The sequence below is a fragment of the Pantherophis guttatus genome, chromosome 5 (genome assembly GCF_059756535.1).
Source record: "Pantherophis guttatus breed Tessera chromosome 5, ASM5975653v1, whole genome shotgun sequence".
NCBI classification, from domain to species: Eukaryota; Metazoa; Chordata; class Lepidosauria; order Squamata; family Colubridae; genus Pantherophis; species Pantherophis guttatus.
In genome coordinates, this window is record NC_142067.1 from 17509676 (window position 1) to 17535305 (window position 25630).

Below are 25630 nucleotides of genomic sequence, written 5' to 3' on the forward strand. Positions count from 1 at the left end.
GCCAATACTTTAATTTAATTGGCAGATAATGTTCTGCAGTCCTCTTCCATACCCATTCTTGGCTAATGGCAGGACTCTTCATAAGAGATCTAAAATATATATGGCAGAATAGTTATTTGTGTAAAAAGAGATATAACCATATTAGAGATGTGTACAGTACAGAAAATAGGCATTGTCTTGAACCTAAAGCAAATCATCACATTGCAGAACTTCTGTTAAACTGTTGCAGGTTAGCATCTAAATAATAGAACAAAATTTGAATATTTAATTCAAATTTGAATAGTTAATTCAAATATCAAAATTCTGATTTACAGGATAGGCAGGGCAATTACATCACTCACTCAGTAATTATGCTTTTATTTAGGATGTGCTTATAGGTAAGCACAATTCAGCAACAATACAAATCACAGTGCAATGCAATATAATCAAGTAAATTATGTAATAATCAAATGCTTGATTGTCATCATTCTTCAAACCTCATAAATTATTGTATTTTTAAACTTCAGGAGATCGGACTCTGGGCATTATTCCAAGGGAAATTTAATTCCAAATAACAGGTGCTAATAGACGAATGTGTCCACATGCCTGTTCCTTGTTGTGGAATCAGCAGTATGGATCAGACTCCCACCAGACTTCCCATCCCTGTTCTTCTCAGTATTTTCTCTATTCTTTTTCCAGTTGCTATAGCCAATGTCTTTGGCTTATTTCCAGTCTCACTTCAAACCTTTTCTGCCTAGAACAACTTAATTTCAGCCCTTATGCAGATCAGTTTTGTATGAACGGATTCAGCCATGGACCATTCAAAACCACTTTTTCTGCACACAGAAGGTTTTACACATATGTATATTAAACTAATCAATGTTACATTATTCCATTAATTAACAGGAATTCACAGTGTAAGCTTTGATGAAGATTTTAAAAATATTATTGCAATGAAATCTGTAGAAGGTGAAACTGTACCTTTCAAAAATAAAATTCTGCTATCCAATGACGTTGAGGTAAGAAAGTAAGCTTCTCCTCTCCCCCCACTCCCCCAATTTCCCATTTGTCAAAATTAAGTATGTTAACATGGTTTATTGGGTTTTCTTGATGTATTTATTTGCTAGGTATGGCTGAACAAATTGTCTTTAGAGATGAAGGAGACATTAAAGAAACTATTGATCGACTGCGTAGCCACTGGGAAAAGATTACAGGGTTCAATTGATCCATCGCTTTTTCCTTCACAGGTAAGTTAGTTTGTTTTTTCTATGCAAAAACAATATTTCAGTTTTACAAAGAAGAGGGGGTTTGAATATATGGTGGCATTTGTTTATTAATTTTTAGCTCAACCATTCAGTGGAATTGAATTTGAATGTAAAATAAATAATAGTTTGAATATACCTATTCAATAATTGATCTGAAAAGAACAACATCAGACAAAAGTACTTTCTTTTGCACTTAACCCCATTCCCTCAAGCCACCTGCCTCTCTACAACTTCCATTGATTCTTTGGGATATATACTGAAGATTGTGTAAAGAGTAGAATTCTTTCTTTGAGGAAACTTTATTCTAGTGACTGACAGACAATATTGCATGCAACCCTTTGAATTAAATTTAGATCCAAAATAAATCACAGTATACAGTATCCATTGAAATCAATAAGATTTATGCTAATCTTGATTAACTGAAGTCTGATAGTGGTTTAGTGGTTTTAGTGGTTTTGGTCTGGATCTATCCCAATAGTTAAATTGAGTTGTCAGTGCTCAACAACCGCAATGATTTTTACCCTGGTACTACAAGTCAGGGTTACTGTATTTCAGGATAGGATGCATTTGCTCTAACCAGTTCCTTGCATTGCAAGTAGCATCTTCATGATGGAAATATATCTTGCATTTGTATATCGTTCGAAAAGTACAGCACAGTATAAACATTTGTTGATTGTACCTAACCTGTTCTGTCAGAGGCACAAGTCCAGGCACTAGGAGCTGAGCTATCCAGGCACTAGGAGCCTGGATAGCTCAGCAGACTAATGCATTGTAATTTAACTCCAGCTGTCTGCAATTAGTAAGTTCGAATCTTGCCAGGCTCAAGGTTGACTCAGCCTTCCATCCTTTCTAAGGTAGGTAAATTGAGGACCCAGTTTCTGGGGGCAATAAGCTGACTTTGTAAAAATATACAAAAGTATGAAGGCTATTGCTTAATGCATTGTAAGCCGCCCTGAGTCTCCGGAGAAGGGCGGCATATAAATCAAATTAAAAAAAAAAGTCACTGGCAGTTTAATCTATGCTCTGAACTCAACAGATTATCTTTGTTTTTAAATATTCAAATAAGTGTAGTTGTTTTAAATCTGCATATAGAATTAATGATATGATAAACTCTTTGACAATCTATTAGGCAAACCTATTAGAGTTTCAGCAGGAGAGTATTGTGGATTTGTGGATAAATGAGGTGGTGTGATTTCTTTAAATAGTCAACATGGATGCTATTAAATGTTATAATCTGTTCTTCTTTATGCATACCATTTTCCCAATAGATTCTATGTTTGGCTGAACAAATTCAGTTCACAGAAGATGTTGAATGTGCAATCAAGGAATGTAACTTGCAACAGATAGAATTAGAACTAATGGCTAAATTGGAGCATTATACCAGTATAGATACTAATATAGAAGACTCAGGCAATGCAGGTATGGAAGAAGATAGCAGGTATAATAGTCTAAAATGATTTCGTATTCTTGATACAGACTTTGAATCATCCTCATAATATACTGGTAGTCAGTATGGCTTCTTGCCATTTGTGCTGTTTTTTGTATTTGTTGGTCTTGATTTCTTTCTTTCTTTTTTTACTTTCTTTTGTATGCCACCAAACACTGCGTTGTCTGAATTGATATTGCAATTTGTTAAATTTTTCTTGATTTGACAAAAGAAGAATTCACATATTATGTTAATCCACCGTTTTGTTCACCATGGTTTATTTACTGTAGCCATTTCCAAACATGACATAAAACTGCAAAGCATAATTTATAAACTAAAGGGCAAAACCTTCTATGTTACATGATTGGAAAAATGGTAAAATAGTATTTTTCTGGGTTTGGTTTGAGTCTCCAATTCAGTTGAATTGAGTATTTCTCATATCTTTTTATTTATTCAGTTTTTAAAAAATTATTTATTTATTTATTTTTCTTTCATTCATTCATTCATTCATTTTTTCTCCTACCCTTCTTTAAAAATTATACAGTACAAACTGCACTGCATAATAACTTTTAATTTTAAATTCTCAGAAAACTACAGGCACTAGTTGTCTTTTATATCATAAGAATTATTACTAAATAATTATCAACATACGTTTATGTTACAGTTTTTAAAAAAGTTAGAAACTTTTCATTTCTAACCATATGACCAAATTATAATGGGTGAAACCATATAAATTGACCTTATTTTAAACTGTAATATTTTTTCCCCAGAATCTGGAATCCTTGAATTAAAGCTTAAAGCCCTGATTTTGGATGTTATTCATAACATTGATACTGTACAACAGCTCATTGCGGCTCAGGTCAATAGTACTGATGATTGGGCCTGGAAAAAGCAACTCAGATTTTATCTTAAGGATAAAAAATGTTATATTCAGATGGTGGATGCTGAACTTCAGTACACTTATGAATATCAGGTATTTTAAGTTTAGCATAAATTATGTCTTATTCTTTCATTCCCATCCTCATATTACTTTCAACCAAATGTACAAAAGCAAGAAAGTTGTTTTAATAAGCATGTTTAAGATTGTAGCCCTATAATCAATTGCTTGAAGCTTTGTACAATTTATTTCTAAGTAGACATGTGGCATTATAGTAGTTTTGGACTTACAACAGTTCATTTAGTGACCGTTTAAAGTTACAGCGGCAGCACTGAAAAAGTGACTTATGACCGTTTTCTTCTAGACATACAACCATTGAAGCATCCCTGTGGTCACATGATCAAAATTCATATGCTTGGCAACTGACTCATGTTTATGACGTTTGCAGTATCCCAGGGTCACATGATCAGCTTTTGTTACCAGCTGATAAGCAAAGTCAATGGGGAAGATTGACTTCAGATTCAGTAAAGAAAGTGTTACTAATTTAACAATGACAGTGATTCACTTAACAACTGTGGCAAGAAAGGTCATAAAATGGGACAAAATTCTCTTAACAACTGTCTCATTTAGCAAAATAAATTTTGACCTTGATTGTGGTCGTAAACCGAGGACTACCTGTATACTGTAGATATAACAGGCAAAACGATAGAAAAAAGAAAATTCTTCCTGGGTTTCAATTATTGAAACTTTTCTTAGCTGTGATAAACATATATATTTTTTTAAAGTATGACTTTTGTTAAAATACAGTTCCCATCAATTTTAATTATAAATAAATTAATTAATTAATCAATTAAAATAAATAAAAACAATTGAGCAAGATTCTAAGAATATTTTTTTATTGCTATAATGGATTTTTTTTTTTAAAAAAAAAACATTTTCTTCTATAGCAGATTCCAGATCTTGATATTCCCCTAAGTTTCAGAATCTGTTTTCATATGGTGTGATGGTTCTTGTTTTATAGAAACAATTCAAATTATTCTCAATGTCTGAAATTTGTACCATAGTTATTTGAGAATTAGCTTTAATGAAAGTGAATAAATTTTCATTCCACACGATTCTTTTGGAACTCTCTGTATCAGATACTGTCTTTTTAAAGAATTCTAATGTTTTAGTACTTTCACATGCTTAAGCCTGTATTGAAATAAGATTGTTTTGAAGATTCTAGAACAATAACATGGTTTATCTTTTCATAGCTCATTTTAATAGAGAAAAAAAATCCCTAGAGCCTGAGGCCTGGGTTAGAGATGAACTTCGGGTTACTGGAAGAAAACTGCAACCATCTGATTTTTAACACCATTCATAATTTTAATTGGAACTTTCTCATCTTACAAAGTATCCATTAATAGGTTTCCTTCCATTGCAAATACTAGACTTAAGGAAAAAAGGAGCAGTTGTAATGAAGACCAAGGGTTAAAGCCTTTCCTTTATTACTCTCTTGATCTGGCACAAACTATCTGTTTAATTCTTTTAAAAAAACAGACAAGCGTTCAAGTACTCCATTTTGCAACCTTTGAGTCAAATGTTTACTAATTTGGAATTCACTTTTAGTGGTAGTGTTAATCTGGACAACTAGGTTGAGTTCATGAATTTAATTGCATTTTATCATTTTTAAAATTTTAGGGAAATTCACCAAAGCTTGTTTATACACCATTAACGGACAAGTGTTACCTTACGCTTACTCAAGCTATGAAGATGGGCCTTGGAGGAAATCCCTACGGCCCAGCTGGAACTGGCAAGACAGAATCTGTAAAGGCTCTAGGGGGATTACTTGGAAGACAAGTTTTGGTGTTTAATTGTGATGAGGTGAAGTAAAATATATCTACCTGTTGTATAAAGAAGTTTCATAGGAGTTGTTGACTGATTGATTGATTATGTGCCATTAAATTGTCTGTGGAAATTCTCAATCATCTAGGTGCTGTCTCAAAGGTACTTTTCAAAAGACAATTGGATTTTCTTCTTTTTTTCCCCTTGAAAACATTTTGCTTCTCACCCAAGAAGCTTTCTTGCTTCAGAACTTCAGTTGCCTTTTTAAAAAAAGCATCTTTGGGTGCCATCAAGTTGTTGACTCCTAGCAACTTTCCACCATTAGATTTTTTCTTGGACAGCTAAGTTATATTATATATGTCTGAAATAGGATAATTTGAATCTCATTGTGCCTCAAGTGAGAACTGTGAGTTAATTTTTTTTTCAACTTTATTTGTCCCCTTGGCTGCCCACATTATTCTGAGAAGTCTTCTCCAAAACCAAATGGCAAAAGCATCAATACTGTTCCCATCCTGCTTCTTCTAAGTCTACTTATGACTTATTAGCTGCCCAAAATGTTTTGGTTAATATGAATGGCCATATACATTTGCAAAATTAATGAATGGGTGAATAAATGAATGAATCCTGTTTTAAGTTATAAATTGGGGTGGCTAAGGTTATAGCCCAGTACATTGAGATGATGATCATAATGATGATGATTGTTCTCTTTGAATCCCTTTAAAGTTATAAGGCAGAATTTTTTTAAAAAACATATATTCAGTAAATACATAGAAAATATTTATCAAATTTATATTTATGCAGATTTCAATACTCTTTCCACCACAATGTCTGTAACAGATGAGATCAGGAGTGTAGTATTTCCTTTTTTAAATGTCTTTTCTTGTTTCCTTTGTAAAATATTTTTAAAAGGATCTGAGACTCCATTGTTAACAAAAAACAAAACAACCCCCCCCCCGCAGAAACCGCAAACCCAAAAGTTTGCTCCCTGAAATGACAAATCAGCTGTGTTTCACCTCCCCAAAGCATTGATACTTTTGTTACAAACTTTAAAACTTTATTACACTTTTTTTTACTTGGGAAAAGGAATATTATATATCATGTAGCTGAAGTAGCATTCCTTGCTTATTTTAAGGGCATTGATGTGAAATCAATGGGGCGTATATTTGTTGGTTTGGTGAAATGTGGAGCCTGGGGCTGTTTTGATGAGTTTAATCGTCTGGAAGAAGCGGTACTCTCTGCTGTATCTATGCAGATTCAGACAATTCAACATGCTTTGAAGAAACATCAACCTATTTGTGAATTACTTGGAAAAGAGGTACCAATCTTAAACTCTTGTACAATATTTACTTACTTACTTAACTTACTTTTGCTGCAACCTCAGCAATTAGAATTTCACCCCAAATAATTTATCTCAGCCAAAACCTGAGAGGGCAAAATCTTAAAACAGGTCCAAGAGAAAGCAATCAAGCTATAATCAGACAGAGTAAACTGAACATGAGTATGGGATGTAGTGTATGACTTTCAGAAACAGGTTGAATACCTTCTAAATTAGGGACATCCATAACAACTAATAAACATCTTAGTTTCATGTGTGAAGGAATTAGTTTCATTTAAACATGTGGATCTTGTGCCTTAAAATAAAAAATGTTGAACATTGTTCTATTTTCAGATAAATTACAATTCCAAAAATTTTACTTGATTGGATTTTTAAAAATAAATTTTGTGGAAATGCCAATTTGCAAGAATTACATAGAGCAATTTAAGGATTTTAAGTCTGCTGCATTAATTTCTTTAGATCAAAACAGTTGTCCCTTAGAATTTGAATTGAGTTAGGAACTGATACCTTACAAGACAAAGTCAAGAAATGACAAGATTGAAGTGCTCTGTATCTCTTGTCATAATGGCAAAAGGTCAGTGAGAATGTATGGAAATATGTCAGCTGTTTGAATGTCTTTCAGATGCTTATAATTCTATATAAAATATACAACATGCTTTGGTGTTTGCATACAGTAGATTGTTAAGTTCCTACTTAATGGTTTATATAGGTTATTGAGTTTTTACCGAAGATGTTTGCATATTTAAATATCAGGTAGAAATGGACCATAATTCTGGAATTTTTATCACCATGAATCCTGCTGGGAAAGGCTATGGAGGCAGACAGAAATTGCCTGACAATCTTAAACAACTTTTTAGACCAGTTGCTATGACTCGTCCTGATAATGAGCTAATTGCAGAAGTGATATTATATTCAGAAGGCTTTAAAGATGCTAAACCTCTGGGAAGAAAACTGGTGGATATTTTCAATTTAGCACGGTAAGCGTTTGGGGATTTTTTTCATTTCCTATCCCCAGACATTTTACTACCTCCTCTTTTTGTTCCTCCATCTTTGACTTGGGGGAATAAGCATTTTAACTCTTCATTCTGTTTGGATGCTCTTCAGTATTACAGTAAAAGGGCTTTATTTTTCTTGAATATCATAAAATTTAGGCCCTATAATACACTAACATTTTGTGATCTATTATTTTGATATAATATAGCTGACAACATGACATTTGAACTAGGTCCAACCAGTTCAGATGTCAGTCAAGGAAGTAGTTTGATGATCTTTAGCAAGTTTTGCCAGTTTTAAGCCATTGTAACGGAGTGACTGAAAATTGTTGATATGAAGAATCAGCAAATTTTATTATGAAAACATAAGCCATTATCATGATAACATAATATGCAGATATATATGTAATGTGTAATTTATGGAAAATAATATTATCTAATGCTGTTTTACCATTGCTGTTGTTAAATCAGGTTGTTGATAAAAATGGTGGAAAAAATAAGGTTAATATCATCCCCACAAATGAAAAAAAAAATAACAATTATATTTCAAGTAAAAAAAGTCTTAAGTGGGAATATGGTCTATACTGGCTTCCCAATCTAAAATTTAACAACTAAGTTATATTTATTTAATCAATCTTGAAAAGCCCTTTCTTGAATTCTTCTTCTACTAACTCTGATAGCATCAAGTTTTCGGCAAATAATCTATTCCTCTGCAATTTTTCATGACAAAGTAAAAGATTTCAAATATGTCTCCTTATCCAAAGATCACAATGTTGCTTTTTCATCACTTAGTCACATTGAGGTCATAATACCAATATATGGCTTATTTTTTATAATAGTTCGTTAAACTAAGTGCATTCCTCAACATTTCAACAAAAAAGCCACTTTCACATAGTCCCTCACAATTTGATGTTTCCCTTTGGCTAAATGCTCAGCTGCTGTGTGCAATACACAAAAATAGGAAGTTCCATTATACTACCCATTTTCTTACCATTGTAGTCATAGAAATGGCTTATAGAATGTGAACCCTTTCCTCAAAGACCTTGGTCTTTTTTCTGCAGGACTATGAAAAAAAAAGGTGGCGGTGATGGATGAATGCTCTTTCCTCATTCACCCTGTCTATGAAAACTTGTTAGCCTTCTTAACCAGTTTGTCCTCTCTTTCATGCATCAAAATATTCTTTTCAACAAGGACACACATTAATAGTAATAAGAAAAACATTAACATTCATTTTTTTCACCAGAGAGCTCTTGACTCCTCAGCAGCACTATGACTGGGGTTTGCGAGCATTAAAGACTGTTCTGAGGGGATGTGGAAATCTTCTTCGACAGCTGAAAAAGAATGGAATTAAAAAGAAAGGTAAAGAACATTACGATTCCCCCCCCCCTAAGATTTGCAATCTGACCATGTTATTTTTATTTGTATAATAATATCCTTATTAAAAGTTCACTGAATTAATAGCAGTTTAATCCTGACCGGCTCAAGGTTGATGCAGCCTTCCATCCTTCTGACATTGGTAAAATGAAGACCAAGATTCTTGGGGGCAATATGCTGACTGTAAACTGCTTAGAGATGGCTGTAAAGCACTATGAAGCGGTATATAAGTCTAAGTGCTATTGCTAAAGTTTACAGCTTTAAAAGTCTGTTACTTGAAAGATATGCATTTCTGTGGCGGTTCTAAACTAGTTTGTTTATACTGCAGCTTTAAGCAAAAATAAATTGTATTATATTTCTTTTGTTTCCACACAGTTAATGAAAGCCACATTGTGGTTCAAGCTTTGCGTCTTAATACCATGTCAAAGCTTACCTTTGCAGATTGTGCACGATTTGATGCACTGGTTAAAGATGTCTTTCCTGGTGTTGACTTTAATGATGTAGATTATGCTGAATTAAATAGTGCTTTGCAAAAAACTTTTGAGGAGGCCAATCTGGAAATCATATCTACCCAGGTAAATATTGAGTACTACTATAGACAACAGTAATTACATTAACCTTCATCTTTATATATAATCTGTGACTTCAACCTGTCTTTTAGGAAGTATGTATCCATCTCCCATCCAGTCAGTTTATTTGGCCACAAACCTTTGCTTAATGTACCTTCCTATAGTCTCTTAATTATTATGACACTCATGCCTGCAAATTTGAAGGCAAAGTCATACTTTTGAAGGGTTATATATATAGAATAAAAAACATATTTGATTTCAAAGTTATAGTTAGGATAACCTAAGCAGTAATTTCATATATTTTCTCAATGGTGGCTATTTCTTTATGTAATAATCTGCTCCTCCTCCCATATATCTTGGCCCCAACCCTGCCTACCTTTTCTCATGCCCTTGGATCTAAAGTAGAATCCCAATTTAATCTCCATTTTATGCTGATAATTGGCCTTCCTTCCTTCCTTCCTTCCCTCCCTCCCTCCCTCCCTCCCTCAGGTTACCATAGGCATATTTAATTCTTATATGCCACCTAGAATCACTCTGTTGAGTTGGGCAGACATAGAAATCTATTTATTTATTAGATAATCTTCTTTCATAATAAATGAAATTCAGAAAATAGCTTTTGACTATGGCTAATGATGGAGAAATATAAACATGTATTATCTTTTTATTTTTGGTGAAGATAAAGAAGGCTTTGGAATTGTACGAGCAACTTCGTCAAAGAATGGGTGTGGTTATTGTAGGACCAAGTGGTGCAGGCAAATCAACCCTTTGGCGGACATTAAGAGCAGCTCTTGGAAAGGTTGGCAAAGTAGTGAAGCAATATACCATGAACCCTAAAGCTATGCCGCGCCGTCAGTTACTCGGTCATATTGATATGGACACAAGGGAGTGGTCAGATGGTGTGCTTACAAATAGTGCTCGACAAGTAGTACGAGAACCTCCAGGTATTTTTCTTAAATTTGCAGGTATTAAATTTTATTTAAGAAAGACTCTTGCTTTATGTGTGAAAGTGTGTGAAAATAGCTTTAATTAGATTTCCCCCCAAGTTAAACGTGCATAGCTTTCAGGTTTAGTTTGATCATATATATATATATATATATATATATCAATAAAAAATACCAAGCTAATTGTTGCAGCATGTGCACACTTTCTGTCTTTATTATAATAACACATTTATTTGCACAAAGTTATCAGATTAAAACTCCTAATAATACCACTGTTTATTAAATTACTAGTGTTACATTATAGAAGAGCAATAAATCATCTCACTGTACTTGGTTAACGAAGTAAAACCTAATGACCAATAAGAATTTATTCAAATTGGAGGTACTTGTGTAGAATATAGCAATCTGATTTTATGTATATTTATTAAATGAATTTCATTCATATAAATTAAAAAATCCTTGTAAGAAACAGAGATTATTCCCTTCTTACTCATATACATTCCATGAGAATAAAGGGAATTTGAATTCATTCTGAAAAACTGCTAGAAATTTTAATAAACTTGAAATGTTTTATTATGTCTTCTAAACAGATGTTACTTCATGGATAATCTGTGATGGTGACATAGATCCTGAATGGATCGAATCTCTGAATTCTGTACTTGATGATAATCGACTACTTACGATGCCTAGTGGAGAAAGAATTCAGTTTGGTCCAAATGTTAACTTTCTTTTTGAAACTCATGACTTGAGCTGTGCTTCTCCTGCTACAATATCTCGCATGGGAATGATTTTCCTTAGGTAATTCAAAATAGTTTAACATAAAACTTTGTTACAATTACCATAGTGTTGAAATTATTATTTTTTCTTTAAAATATTTATAAGATGCTTCAATCCATATAGGTTCTGAACAGCATACAACAATTCAAAATATAATACAATCAACAAAGCAATTAAAAATATTAACAATTAATTACATATAGCAATGGTACTTATATATCTTTCCATATTTCTTTACAGCACTTTCTCAACAGTTTACAATGTCAGCATATTGCCCCCAACAATCTGGGTCCTCATTTTACAGATCTTGGAAGGATGGAAGGTTGAGTCAACCTTGAGCTCCTTTCAGGATCGAATTCCAGGCTATGGGCAGAGTTGGCCTGCAAAACTGCATTCTAACTACTGTACCACCAGGGCTCAATATATAAATGACTTTCCAAACAGAGCTACCAGCCCAAAGAACATTTCCAACTTAGCTTACTTGTCAAAAGCAAGGTGTATTGGGGGCTGCCAAAGCTTCTAAAAATAAAACTGTTTATTAAATTGTCAATTTTAAATTTATTAAATTAGGAGGCATCACTAGAAGGCCTATCAGCAGGTCCACATCTTCTGAACCATTCAACAAGGAAAGTTTCAACAGGTCCTTCCTAGATATTTGAAATAGGTCAGCAATGGAACCTTTAACCACCAATTTATAGCCACTGAAATACTGTCTATATATTTAAACATATTTAACTCAACAAACCATGATATCTGAACAAATTGTAAAGAACAATTTATTATATTGGTCTATAGCTTTTTAAAATCCAAAATGAAGCATTGCTTGACATAGCCTATAGAAGTAGATTTCCAGGAAAAAATATCTAAAAGGCTGTGAAAAAGGATACAGTAGACAGAGAAGCCAGGGTAGAAGTGCTGTGGATATTGTATTCCTTTTTCATTTTACTTTGCTCATAGTTTTACTTTTTGCTTATATTTTCTATTTATTTCTTGTTTATTCGTTTGATGACTGTATTATCTGGGAATAAGCTTTATTTGAATATACTTCTCAGAAACTTTACATTTAATTTTGTTGTAATACGTATGAATGAGAGCTGTTTACTACAAAATACCTATATCCCAATACCCCAATGTTCAAAATGTGTTGCTTTAATTGAAGCTTATCTCATTCTAGCGATGAAGATACTGATCTTAATTCACTGATCAAATCCTGGTTGAGAAACCAACCTGAAGAATGCAGACACAATCTTGAAAACTGGATTGGAGATTATTTTGAGAAAGCTTTAAATTGGGTACTCAAGCAGGTGAGTTGTACCTTTTCTGTCATTTGTATTAATATGTTCTAGTTGACTATTTTTTTTCTAACTGAACTAGATTTCTTCCTCATTTGCTTTTTGTTTTGTTTGCATCTTTATAATAGTATAATTATATACTATATAATCGCAGATACAGATATAGCTTATTAATGACGCTTTATTATCAGCAGGTGGCAGCAGATGACCACCTTGTCTGTGTTTGGAAACTAAGGATTGGGTCTTGCTGAAGGAATAAATTACTTTATTCATACTTCAGTACTCAAATGCTTCAAAACTCATTGAATTTGGTATTCAACGTGTTTTGAATCAGAAATCTTTTCCCGGCCCTTGTCTTTCTCCCAGTAGTCGACACACAAGGAAGAACCTGCTCACATCAGCTGCCTCGTAACTCACTATTTCTTCTGGTCAAAATAGCAGGTCATGTGGTAAATCACGTGGTTTTCTTGGTACTTATTAGTTTTAGTATTTGTCACGTATTCCGGAACGAATTACCGAAGTACCACTGTATAACTGTTATGCATATATCCAAAGAAACATTTTAAAATAGCAGAAATAGTATATATGTTCTTAAGATCGCTGTTGGAATAATTATTATAAGAATGATAAAAAATAATAAAAATAAGAGTTAGTTTTTTTATTTCTGCGAAAAAGTCTTCGTTAAAATCCTCCTATTGGAATACTTACTGCATTTTGTATTTTACAGAACGACTATGTGATAGAAACAAGTTTGGTTGGAACTGTGATGAATGGGTTGTCCCATCTTCATGGATGCAGTGAACGTGGACAGTTTATAATAAGCCTGATCAGAGGACTTGGGGGAAATCTCAACATGAAATCACGACAAGAGTTTACCAAGGAGGTAATTATTGATACAACAGAGCAGATCATTAGCATTTTCATTCATTAGCTACAGAAAGGATCTTTTTGTAGGAAATTGCATTAGCATTCAATTATAAAATATGTAACTGTCCAATCTAAATATCAAATTAAATAGGGATTCTTTCAAAACTGTAATGGGAAAATGTGTTAATACATAATACCATAACTTTTAGATGACAAATCAGGTTTCTCTGCCTGGTGACTTCAAGTAAGTTTGTTTTTCTTTGTTATAATTCCCAATCAGTGAAATACTACTGAAGATGTCAGTGAAGATTTTCACATGCAGTCTGTACTATAGATGTAATGTACCTTTTATCTTTTCAAATCCAGTATCAGCAAGACATTTTGGGGGGGAAAAGATTTTCATAAGCTGAAAACAATCTTTTTATGCTTAGGTTTTAAAAAAATTCTTTAAGCAGTGCATTTTATTTATTTTAATTAAAGACAGAAATATGGGACATTAGAGAGACTTTGGTCAGATGAGGGCACCAGCAGTGGAGAAGCCAATTTGCCAGATAGGAATATTAAAGTCTGGTAAAGATTGAAAAATCAGGTGGTTGAATCTAATAAATAAATTATACTTCTGTTGATCCAAAGTAAATAGACCAAGTTAATAGTCAAATTTATTTTTTCTTCCTAGCATTTAACTTATACTATACACTCTGGATGTTATGTTTTATCTTTGCTTATTTGAAAAATAATTCACATAATAGGGACACTTATTTGAAAAACGTTTTAATTTTAGTCTTATAAAAATATGTGTTTAGGTTTTTTCCTGGGCCCGAGAATCCCCTCCAAACCCCAACAAACCAATGGATACCTTCTTTGATCCTGATAGTCAACAGCTAGTATCCTACCAACTGAAAAAGCCTGAAAACCTTACGGCAGATGATTTCAGCAATACTCAGACACTTCCAGTAATTCAAACGCCTGATATGCAAAGAGGTTTAGATTATTTTAAGCCTTGGTTAGGTTTTGATAGCAAGCAACCATTTCTTCTTGTTGGACCTGAAGGATGTGGTAAAGGGTAAGAATTTGTGTTTTCACATTATTTAAAATACTGTTGTGGTGCTGTTAAAAATTATATTGGTGGAGGTGTTCTTTGAAATTAAAGTTTCTGTCATGAGTCTATTATATATCTTAAAATTACAGGACAGTAACCATGATATCCTGCCTTTCCTCTGGATGCATAAGTCTACATTCTATTTTACTTTATAAACACAACTTTGCATATCAGATATGCTTATTCATTTTATGATATTGATCTCTACCAGTAATAAATGTTACCTAATTAATGTTATAGAATACATTTGAGCATGAGATTATGCCCAGCTCAAAGTCACACAATAAACTCTGTAACTGTCTTGGATTTAAAACCAATAATATATACGACGGCAAAGAAAAAAAGGATGGTATTTAGTCTAGCGGTGAACTAATTGGACAATAGAAAAATTCCCAAAAGAAGTTAAGTGAAAGAGCAATTAATTCAAGGCAATAAAGCAAAAGCAATAAAGCAAAATGTAATACTAAGCAGCAACTATGTTTTAGAACCACAATTGACTCTTCATTTTGGGGACTATATAGAGTGAAGCATCTCTCAGATAATATATGTATGTATGTATGTATATACATATGTATGTATATGTATATGTGAAATTGTGTGTGTGTGTGGTTTTATTCCATTTCTTTTTTGGGAGGGAGAAGTACATGTTCATGAATACAAGATTTTATATTAGTTGCATAGAGTTCACAAGTCTAAGGCATACTTTATATAATTTCTGTAAATGTTTTAAATTTTAATTAATTTTTTTTTTTTTTGCATTTTTATAGAATGTTACTCCGTTATGCCTTTTCCCAGCTTCGGTCTACTCAGATTGCTACAGTTCATTGCAGTGCCCAAACTACATCTCGGCATCTTCTGCAGAAATTAAGTCAGACATGTTTAGTAATTAGCACTAATACCGGACGAGTATATAGGCCAAAGGATTGTGAAAGGCTGGTTTTATATCTAAAAGATATAAATTTGCCTAAGCCTGATAAATGGGGAACAAGCACATTGGTGGCTTTCCTACAGCAGGTGAGAATAACGTTCTTCATTTTTTTAAATAGTTGTGTAGAATATAACTGAATTCTGTATCTGTTAACATTTGTATAAATCAGGGGTGGGTTCTAAATTTTTTTACTACCGGTTCTGTGGGTGTGGCTTATTTTTTGGGCATGGCTTGGTGGTGGGGTAATGTGACTGGGTGGACATGGCCAACTTTTTTTTTTTTTTACTTTTAAAAGCATTTTTTCTACAACCTTAAAAGGTTGCAGAAAAAAATGCTTTTAAAAGCCTCTGACAATCAGGCAACTCAGCTGGGATCTCCAGAGGCTTTTAAAGGTTTTTTTTTTCCTACAACCTCTTCGGCCGAAGAGGTTGCAGAAAAAAATGCTTTTAAAAGCCTCTGACGATCAGGCAACTCAGCTAGGATTGTCAGAGGCTTTTAAAGGCATTTTTTTTCCTACAAACTCTTCGGCCGAAGTGGTTGTAGAAAAAATGCTTTTAAAAGCCTCTGACGATCCCAGCTGAGCCACGCGATCATCAGAGGCTTTTTTTTTTACTTTTAAAAGCATTTTTTCAGCCGAAGAGGTTGTAGAAAAAATGCTTTTAAAAGTAAAAAAAAAAAAAAGCCTCTGATGAAGTAGGTGGGGTAAGTGACTGGCGACCGGGCCGGGGACCAGTTCAAGGGCATGGCCAGCCAATGTTATTACCGGTTCTCTGAACTACTACAAATTTTTACTACCGGTTCTTGTGAACCAGTGCGAACCGGGAGCAACCCACCACTGGTATAAATGCTTTCCCTCCCAATTTACAATGTTTCATCTAGCATTTTTCTTATTGCTGTGTCTTATTTTGTTGATAAATAGTTTGTTCTTTGTGGAAGATAACTTTTTAAAAATAAGTTTATTTAATTTAATTGGCCCCGTAGATATTTTCCATATTTCTGACATTAAATGTTAGGTTTATAATAGGACAAGAAGTATACAGGTAGTCTTTGACTTGCAACCACAATTGGGATCGGAGCCTCTGTTACTAAGGGATGCAGTCATTAAGTGAGCAGTGCCTGATTTTATAGCTTTTTGCTGCAGTCACTAAAGGAATCGTCACAATCATTAAGTGAACCATCTGATTGTTAAGCAAATCTAGCTTCTCCCATTGACTTTGCTTGCTGAAGCCCCTGCGACCATTGTCAATACATGCTGATTGCCAAGGGTCTGAATTTTGATCACATGACCACAGAGAGACCAAAACAGTTGTTGGTGTGAGGAACAGCCATAAGTCACTTTTTTCAGTGCTATTGTAATTTTAATTATATCGCTATTCTATTTTAAATGACCAATCTAAGGATTTTTTCCCCCTTTCTTTATGCCGGGAAAGTAATTAAGACATCTTTTGTCTAAGACATTACTTAGACATCTCTTCCTGTGTAGCATTTTCCCCAGTGCAAGGCTTGCTTAACAAATGCAAACCCAAATTAACAATCCTTCTGCTCTAACCTTACTAAGTTTTAAATTCATATTAAGAGTTTTAATAATCTAATTGAATAAGAGAGAAAAAATAAAGAAAAACAAACAAATTGAAAGAAGTTTTAAAGTTAATAGATAAATGACCTCTAATCTTCTTTTCAATAGATAACAATTGTATTGTACTTCCTCCTTCTTAAATATTTTTCAGATCCCTTCACCTCCTTGTTTAATCTATATCTTCAAATCCAGAAATCATAAATTCATTTTTTTCTTCTTTCAGCAAAAAGTCCATATAATAATATTTCCAGTATTTTTTTTTCCAAAAAGTTCTGACAGTAATAAGTTAATTTATTATATTATTCACCTCTGGAGTAGCTTGCGTCTTGTTGCGCTGCTGCTGGTTATTAACAGACTCTCTGCTTTGACCCTAATAAGTTAATGGCTTATCGCTTTCACCTCTGGCATGGCTCCTATTTTGCCACTGCTATTTGGAGAGACAAAGAGCTTGCACTGTTATTCATTTCAGCAGGATTATCCCATTGTCTACTTTTGTATTCCTTTCCTCTTTGTCCTTTACTGGAATTTGATCAAGGTGAATAGTAAACTTTTTAAAATTAATTTCCTGAGTTGGAGTACACATGCCCATAAGTGGAGAAGTGAATTAGAGGTTATAGGAGCTACCCCAGAGATGGTGTCTCTGTTTGCACGTCACATCCATTGACTAATTACCTTGCTACAATCCAGACTCAATGTAGGAACAACTCTTTGATGCTTAGATTGGGACTATCTAATAAATCGTTATTAATTATATGCATCCTGGCATCTTCCTTGGTGTTCTTTTTTTATTTTTGGAATCTGATCTATAATGGTCACAGCTGATAAGAATGTATTATTCTATTGCTATTTGCATAATCCAAATAGTGTATCTTAGACATATTAAACATTATTCATATTTGTTGTTTTTATTTCCAAGGTGCTGACATATCAAGGATTTTATGATGAAAATCTTGAGTGGGTGGGGTTGGAAAACATCCAAATTGTGGCATCCATGTCTGCTGGAGGAACAGTGGGAAGACATAAACTTACTTCCAGGTTTACTTCTATAGTCCGTCTTTGTGCGATTGAGTAAGCATCTATGTACACCTATCTATCCCTCTCTCTTTCCAATCTCAAGAGTAACTTCAGTACTTAATCTAAATGCTCTTCATTTCTCCCTGGAGGTACAGCATCTATTTCTGGGTATATCTTAATATGTGAAATATAATTGAAAAATGTTCAGCAAGTTTGGAAAAACTGTTACCTGTCAACTGTAAAGTTTTAAGGAGGAAAATGCCTAAAAAAACCAGCCTTGTCTTGAAATCAGAGAATAAAAAGCCAGTAGAACCAGTAGCTCATATAAACTAATCTGACTAACTAAAAACAATTGTTGTATTATGTGTGCCCATTGTCTCTTGTTGGGGGAGGTCCTACTTTATTCTGTCCCTTGAAATTCATATGGGACAGGCCAAATCTGGCCAGGTATTCAGGCACCAGGTTTCATTACAGAATACTTTCTAGACATCATTGTTTCTCAGCCAGATAACAACTATTCTGCTCTTAAATTGCATTTTCAAATTAGATTTTAATAAACTGTGAAATTGTAACTGAATTTTAAACTTTCATTTTTTTAGTTATCCAGAAAGGGATCAGCTACAGACAATTTACAGTGCATACTTAGAACCAGTTCTACATAAGAATCTAAAAAATCATCCTGCTTGGGGATCCTTAGCAAAAATATACCAATTAGCGGGATCCATGGTTCAAGTATACGAGCAGGTATGACCTAAAATGAACTATTTTGTAACATTGATGTCCTTTGTTGTGGTTTTGTTGTGTTCCCTGATGATTAGCTGTTCCTCTTGTTACAAGTAAAAAGGAGGAAATACTGTACATTAGACCGATTTATGTTGAGACTTATAAATTAAATTGTGTAACTAGGGTACCTAAAACCGTGTGCAAGAAAGAATTAACCCACCAGTCCATTTAATTGACATGGCTACAGCATATGCTTTCCTTTTATATGCTTTCCAGTATAAAATTTACTTAATTTATTTCTCTTGTTTGAGAGATTTTATAAGGATATAAGCTGATGGTACCTTCTTTTCCAGATTGTACAGTATTTAGGGGCCAACTATCTTTCTCACTGTATCACTTCCTGGGATAGCTTTACATAGATAATACATTCAAATCTTTGTGCCATAATTTGTGTAACATTGTTCTATCACTTTTTCAGAGAGCTTCCGATCTAAGTCTCAATAATGAATGTAAAATTCTAAAAACTTTAGACCATGGATGTCAAACTCGCTGTCAGGGTTCTGATGGATGCCCTAATTAAATTAAGATTTAACTTAAAGTTGACACTTGCGTCATCACGGCATCATCATGTGACGTATTGTGACTTTTTCCTCCTTTGCTAAACTGGGCGTGAGCATGGCCAGCGCGTGACACATCCGGCCCGCTGAGCACGAGTTTGACACCCCTACTTTAGACTGTGATTGTTTTACATGGAAATTTGTCCATAAAATGTTTTGAACTAATGTAAAATAGTATTTCAATGTGTTGTCAAAAGTAACTCTAGCATATAAGAAGATATTTACTACTGATGGGGGCAGATATGATTGAAGATCCTGAATAAACTGTTGCACCAGTAAGCTATGTTACCCGATTATGGATGTTGGTTCTACCAATTCAGTGGAAAGACCTCAAAGAAGATACTATATGGATTATAAATTTAAAGTCATTGTCTTTTCTTTTTTTTTATTTAGATATAATGGAAAATATAGACATATATTTTTAAGAAGTGTGGGCAGTGAATCAAAGATGTTAAGAAATGTTGTGTATGGCAATTTTGCATGATAGTGGGTGAATAAGCTATTTAGTAGATTGATTAGTCTAAGAAAAGGGATTTTTAAGTGTTATATTTAGGGGAGTGGAGGAAATGGATAGAGTGGAATAAATGTTAAACTAGATTTTATGGGGAAGGCCGCTTTGGAATGTTATAGTAATATATATAGAAGATTAAATGTTAAAGTAGGACTTATCGTATAGTTTTAAAGTGGAGAAGTTATTTTATAATGTCATAGTATAATGTCTTTTTTTTCCCTTTCTTTTCTCTTTTTTGATATGTATGGATAAAGGGGGATGTTATAATATTAATAATATTTTTAGTAAGTAAAGGTTAATATCTAGAGGAGGGAGTAAGTAATCTGTTATGAATTAGGTTTTTTTTTTGTTATGAAGAAGTCACAGGGGGGGATGGGTGGGGAGGGGGGGTTAGGGAGGGGGAGGGAGAGGGGAAAAAAAAGGGGGGAAATTTGTATTTGAAAACTTTTTCAATAAAAAAAAAAAAAGTAACTCTAGCATTGACACCATCTGTATTTCCAGGTTCGAGCCAAATTCACAGTTGATGACTACAGCCACTACCTTTTCACACCCTGTATTCTTACTCAGTGGGTTCTAGGTTTATTCAGATACGATTTAACAGGAGGTGAGTAACCCTGGCTTAATTGGCATGTCAGAACATCTAATGATGATTTTTGCCAGTTTTTCATTTCTGAGTAGCTTTGTCAGGTTATCTGTGAATATTATAGTGATACTTATAAAGGAAGCTGGAGATAACATCAAGAAGTGACAAAATATTTCAGTATGTTTTTCATTAATCCAGTCAATGAGACCATCCTTCATTATAAAATCCGTTTTATTGTTTTTAACCTAGTTTTTAATCTTTCTTCCTGTCCATTGTTTCCTGCAATAATTAATCAGCATTCCATGCTGAAATAGCACATAGCATTTTTAAAAAATATTTTTAAAATATGTTTTAATGGGGCAGGAGAGGGGGAAAGTGCTCACACATGTTTATTGATGTCATCATACCAGTGCTGTGCCTTAATGCATTTTTTAAATCCCAGGACCCAAAGACATAATTGCAGCATTTCGTTGACATTAAAGCATATGTATCTTCATGTTGGTGTCACTGCAGTTTGCTGGTTCCTATTATTAGTGGGGGTTCAACTGCATATAGTTTGTACTTGTCCAAACTATGGTTGTACCCAGGGGTGGGTTCTACTTACCTTTACTACTGGTTCGCATCGTGCCCGCGCGCGCAGATCTACTTTGATGATGTTTAGGTCAGTGGGGGGAGCCTCCCTCTGGTTTTACCTTCAGTTGTTGAGAACCAGTCTGAACCGGGGACAACCCACCACTGGTTGTACCCCAGTTCTGAGAGGCATTATGGGATCATGGTAAAGGTATTGGGCTAGAATCAGGGAGACCAAGTTCTAATATCTCCTCAGGCGGTGTGGATGCTCCCTGGGTGACTTAGGACTGCTCTATCTTCTCTTAGTCCAACTTACCTCACAGAACCGCTTTTGTGTGGAAAATAAGAGCATGTATGCCCTTCTGAAGATAAAATGGTGTAAATCTAATAAATATTTCCTTATTGTACTATTTCATGACTGGTACTGTCTTTACAATATAGGAAGCAGCAGTGGTCATGTTTGATTTCAGGAAACAGAATTATTAATCATAAATAATTTTTTAATCTATTCCATAATATCTATGTTTGTGGATATAATAATGAGCTTTCTCTAGTGTATTAAAGATTAGCGATTTTGATTAATGATAACCTGCAATATTTTTTTTTTCTTCCTCTTCATATTCCCTAAACACAATGGCATTTTAGGCTCTAAACAGTTTGTCAGGATCGGTTGGGGATGAGCAGTCATAATAGATTTAACTGCTTTGAACTTATGACCAACAAATGTAACTTGAATCTATTCTCAATACGATAGTTCTTCATGTTAAATTGTTTTGCATTCCTGCTTACCGAAAGACTAAGTGCAAAGTTTTCTTAAATAATTAATCAGCACTGACCTAAATAAAAATATATTTCTCTTGGATTTTGTATGAATTATTCATTATAAAAGTAAATAGAATTGTATATTCTTAAAAATAAAATGACTCTGATATTTCATTCTTGGATTTTTTTTTCTCTGCTGCCTTTTGATGGTTGTCTTCTGGTAGGTGACATCCTTTTTCGTTTATGTTTTTAAATTGTAGTACAGAATTTCAGAATTTGAATACTATAATTTATAACGGCATGTTGTTAATGTGCACTTCACAGCGGGATTTACACACTCGGTAGATACCGTCTTGGAAATTGTTGCATATGAAGCAAAACGGCTTTTCCGTGACAAAATTGTTGGTGCTAAAGAAGTTCATGTATTTGATAATATTTTAATGAAAGTATTTCAAGGAGATTGGGGATCTGATATTTTGGACAACATGGCAGGTAAAATAAAATACTGTAGATTTCCTTTCCTCTTTTCCCATCAGGGTTATTTCAGAATGTGAAGTATAAATTCTACTTATCTTGTATTTACACAGATACCTTTTATGTGACATGGGGAGCTCACCATGAATTAGGAACCATCATGGCTGCAGGACAGACCCTGCCACCTCATGGGAGGCCACTTGGCAAACTTAACTCAACAGACTTAAAAGATATTATTAGGAAGGTATGTTAAAACACACACACACACACTCACACACATACATGTGCACAGAAGCACATATATACTTGGAGAGGGCATTTTCAGATGTTTTTATTTCAGATTTAGGGCATAAGACTCAGTAGAATTCTGATCACTGGGAATTCAGTGGTTTTCACATTTGTCTGCATATTTCAAAAGTGTCTTCATAACAACAAGGGGATTATTTTTTCAAAGGGTGACTTTCCAGAATGACAAGTCATGTTCTGCATATTAAGATTATACTGCTATGAGGAGGCTTTGAACATTCATGGAATATATAAAATATATGCATACCGGAGAGCATGGTGGCTTGCGTGGTTAGGATGCTGGCTTGGCAAGCAGCAAGCTTGCGTTCGAGACCCAAGTGCTGCCATGGGTCAGGGTGAGCTACCGTCCTTTAGTCCAGCTGCTGCCGGGTACAAGAAAGGACCTCCCCACCAATTGGGTGTCTCCCAGGCAACGGTGATGTCACTGGCTAATCCTTTCAAACAGGAAGTGTCTTGGTGCCTCCGACACGAATGCAATCTGATGTGATGCATACAGGACTGCTAATTCTGCTGCCCCTTTCCATTACTGTTAGTTTGTTCCATGACACTTTCCAGATGCATGTGTTAAGCAGAGAACATGGTAATCAAGTTCGGAGGTTTGTATTCTCTAGGACAACTATCCACTAACCCAGTTAAAAACAGCAAAAACAGCAGCGCAGAACAGGCAGTGAACTTAGGGATTGGACCAAAAGGAACAAACTCATAGCAGATCTGTCAGGCCAATTGTAGTGAAGGCGATTGTGAGCCTTGATTATATCAATGCAAACACCATCCACCGTGAATTGTTCAGATGGGGATCTTTTTCTATTTTCCCAGAAAAAAAGGGCTATTTTCATCCCAGTATCTCCCTCAACAGCGTTAGCCTACTTCAGTAGTTGGCTGCCCATGAAACAGAGTCTCTTTTAGGAAAAAGTATCCTCAGCAAGCAGTAAGTGGAGTGTCTTCATGGCAGAGTAAGCAGACTGGGTGGAAGAGCCCTAAGGGAGCACCAGAAATAACACAAGCATTAAAATAGCAATGCAATCAATGCTCTTTTTCAAAAGCATTTCTATTGAGCCACCAAATCTCATTACCTTACCATATTCTAGCTTTTAAAAAATCGCTTGCTGAATAAAGATTATGGGAATTGTCAAAAGAATGAATTAATGAGCAGTAGAATGTGAACAGATTTAGGTAATTTCCCATTTGGACAAATTTGTCTCAAGATTTAGCAAGCCAAGCAGGAATGTAAACATTTTAAAACACAGTCATTTCTACATTGCTTCATTTTACTTTCTTGAAAAATGAATTAATGAGCTGTAGGATATGAAAACTGCAGGGACCAGTCCAGGCAGTTGCCAAGAGACAGCACTAACTCAGAGGCGCAAAAGACAAATGAACAAAGAGGACATGAAATATTTTCATAATGTTCCATTTTGACTAGATTTTTTTCAACATTTTATATACCTCACAGAAATACAATTCCAAGAACAATATTTTCTAAAGTGTTCTATATTGCATCATTTCATTATTTCACTTTCGTATATTGACTAACTTTTTTTTTTCTCCTTAGGGTATTATTCATTATGGACGAGATAACTATGAAATAGAGATTTTACTTTTCACGGAAGTCTTTGATTATGTGTCTAGAATTGATAGAGTATTGAGTTTTCCTGGAGGCTCACTTCTGTTAGCAGGGCAGAGTGGAGTGGGTCGTCGAACGATTACTTCTTTAGTCAGTCATATGCATGGGGCCGTTCTGATTACACCCAAGATTTCCAGAGGCTATGAAATGAAACAGTTCAAAAATGATTTGAAACACGTAAGTTTTATAAAATATTTGTATCATTTTAAGATGGTCTCTTGAGGAAGTAAATAAAAGACTGCACAGTTAGAAGATTCCAGGCCCATAGGGATGTCAGTAGTATCAGTTTTTGGCTGTGTATACTTCGGTGGCTATGTCTATGCAAACTGAATTTAATTGAATCACATTTTTAGGGTTAAAATTATGAAGTGGTTTTTAAAATTATTTAATATCCAAAAACGTGTATTTTGGAATAGAATGGAATAGATTCTAAGTTAAGAATTCACATTTTTCAAATTATCTGTTAATCCCTATGGCTGGTCTTGCTTCAGAGCAATACCATATAAAGTAGTAGGAATTCTAGCTGAAGGATTTGTGATTATGTTATTTCACTATTTTCATAGAGTAAAATTATTTGTCTTAAATATATTTTAATTCATTTATAATTTATCAGATAAACTTCCAATGCTTAAAATAAACACATGGAATAATACCAAAACGCCAATGAAATACTTTTAAGATCAAATATACTAATAATATTTCCAAGTTATTATTATTAGGGCTGTGCAGCACTTGGAAAGTTTCTCCTGAGCATTCAGGAGCAAGCACCTCAAACCTTTAGGCAAAATCTTAAACCAAACATGTTTCTTGAAATTGTGCTACTGTAATAGAATGTGTAAATAACCTTGGTGGGACAAGGGGAAGAGATACCGACTAGAAAACAGTCAGACAAAAGAGGGAGAAGCCCCTAAAACAGGGGTCCTCAAACTATGGCCCATGGGCTGGATACGGCCCGCTGAAGGCATTCATTTGGCCCACATGGGACCATGAGTTTTCCCCGCCCACATTGTCCAACCTGCCTACTGGCCCCCACTTGTCTTCTGGAGGCCAAAAACGGATCCGTTTTTGAGCAGCAGAACAGTACTCCTCTCTCTCGTGAGAGAGAGAGAGAGAGAAAGAGGGAGGGAGGGAGAGAGAGAAACAAACACACACACACACACACACACACACACACACACACACACACACACACACACACATACACACACACATAGAAATCCCTCTCACATACCCCAAGGCAGCCACATCCCTTCACTAACCTACTTTCCACCCCCAGGAGCATAACAAATTAAAGTGTAATTTGTGTGTATTGTTTAATGGATTG

At 34.4% G+C, this 25630-nt stretch overlaps 1 protein-coding gene across 4 annotated transcripts in view; it reads left to right on the forward strand.

Annotated features, from left to right (window-relative positions):
* Window positions 1-25630, forward strand: part of DYNC2H1 (dynein cytoplasmic 2 heavy chain 1) — a 149368-nt gene that overhangs the window by 27593 nt on the left and 96145 nt on the right. For 3 of the 4 annotated variants that reach the window (XR_004589849.3, XM_034409222.3, XM_034409227.3), the window contains exons 29-49: window positions 886-998; window positions 1107-1226; window positions 2513-2663; window positions 3441-3643; window positions 5228-5410; window positions 6504-6686; window positions 7461-7684; window positions 8943-9058; window positions 9449-9648; window positions 10319-10583; window positions 11174-11381; window positions 12535-12664; window positions 13380-13535; window positions 14323-14582; window positions 15386-15632; window positions 18039-18190; window positions 18736-18880; window positions 20489-20591; window positions 22227-22394; window positions 22490-22620; window positions 24235-24483. Coding sequence is in view for 3 of the 4 variants with exons in the window: in XM_034409222.3 (XP_034265113.1) it covers window positions 886-998; window positions 1107-1226; window positions 2513-2663; window positions 3441-3643; window positions 5228-5410; window positions 6504-6686; window positions 7461-7684; window positions 8943-9058; window positions 9449-9648; window positions 10319-10583; window positions 11174-11381; window positions 12535-12664; window positions 13380-13535; window positions 14323-14582; window positions 15386-15632; window positions 18039-18190; window positions 18736-18880; window positions 20489-20591; window positions 22227-22394; window positions 22490-22620; window positions 24235-24483 (3707 nt within the window). In the remaining variant the exon portion in view is untranslated. The remainder of the gene's footprint in view (window positions 1-885; window positions 999-1106; window positions 1227-2512; window positions 2664-3440; window positions 3644-5227; window positions 5411-6503; window positions 6687-7460; window positions 7685-8942; window positions 9059-9448; window positions 9649-10318; window positions 10584-11173; window positions 11382-12534; window positions 12665-13379; window positions 13536-14322; window positions 14583-15385; window positions 15633-18038; window positions 18191-18735; window positions 18881-20488; window positions 20592-22226; window positions 22395-22489; window positions 22621-24234; window positions 24484-25630) is intronic. The other variant, XM_087894632.1, reaches the window with a different exon arrangement.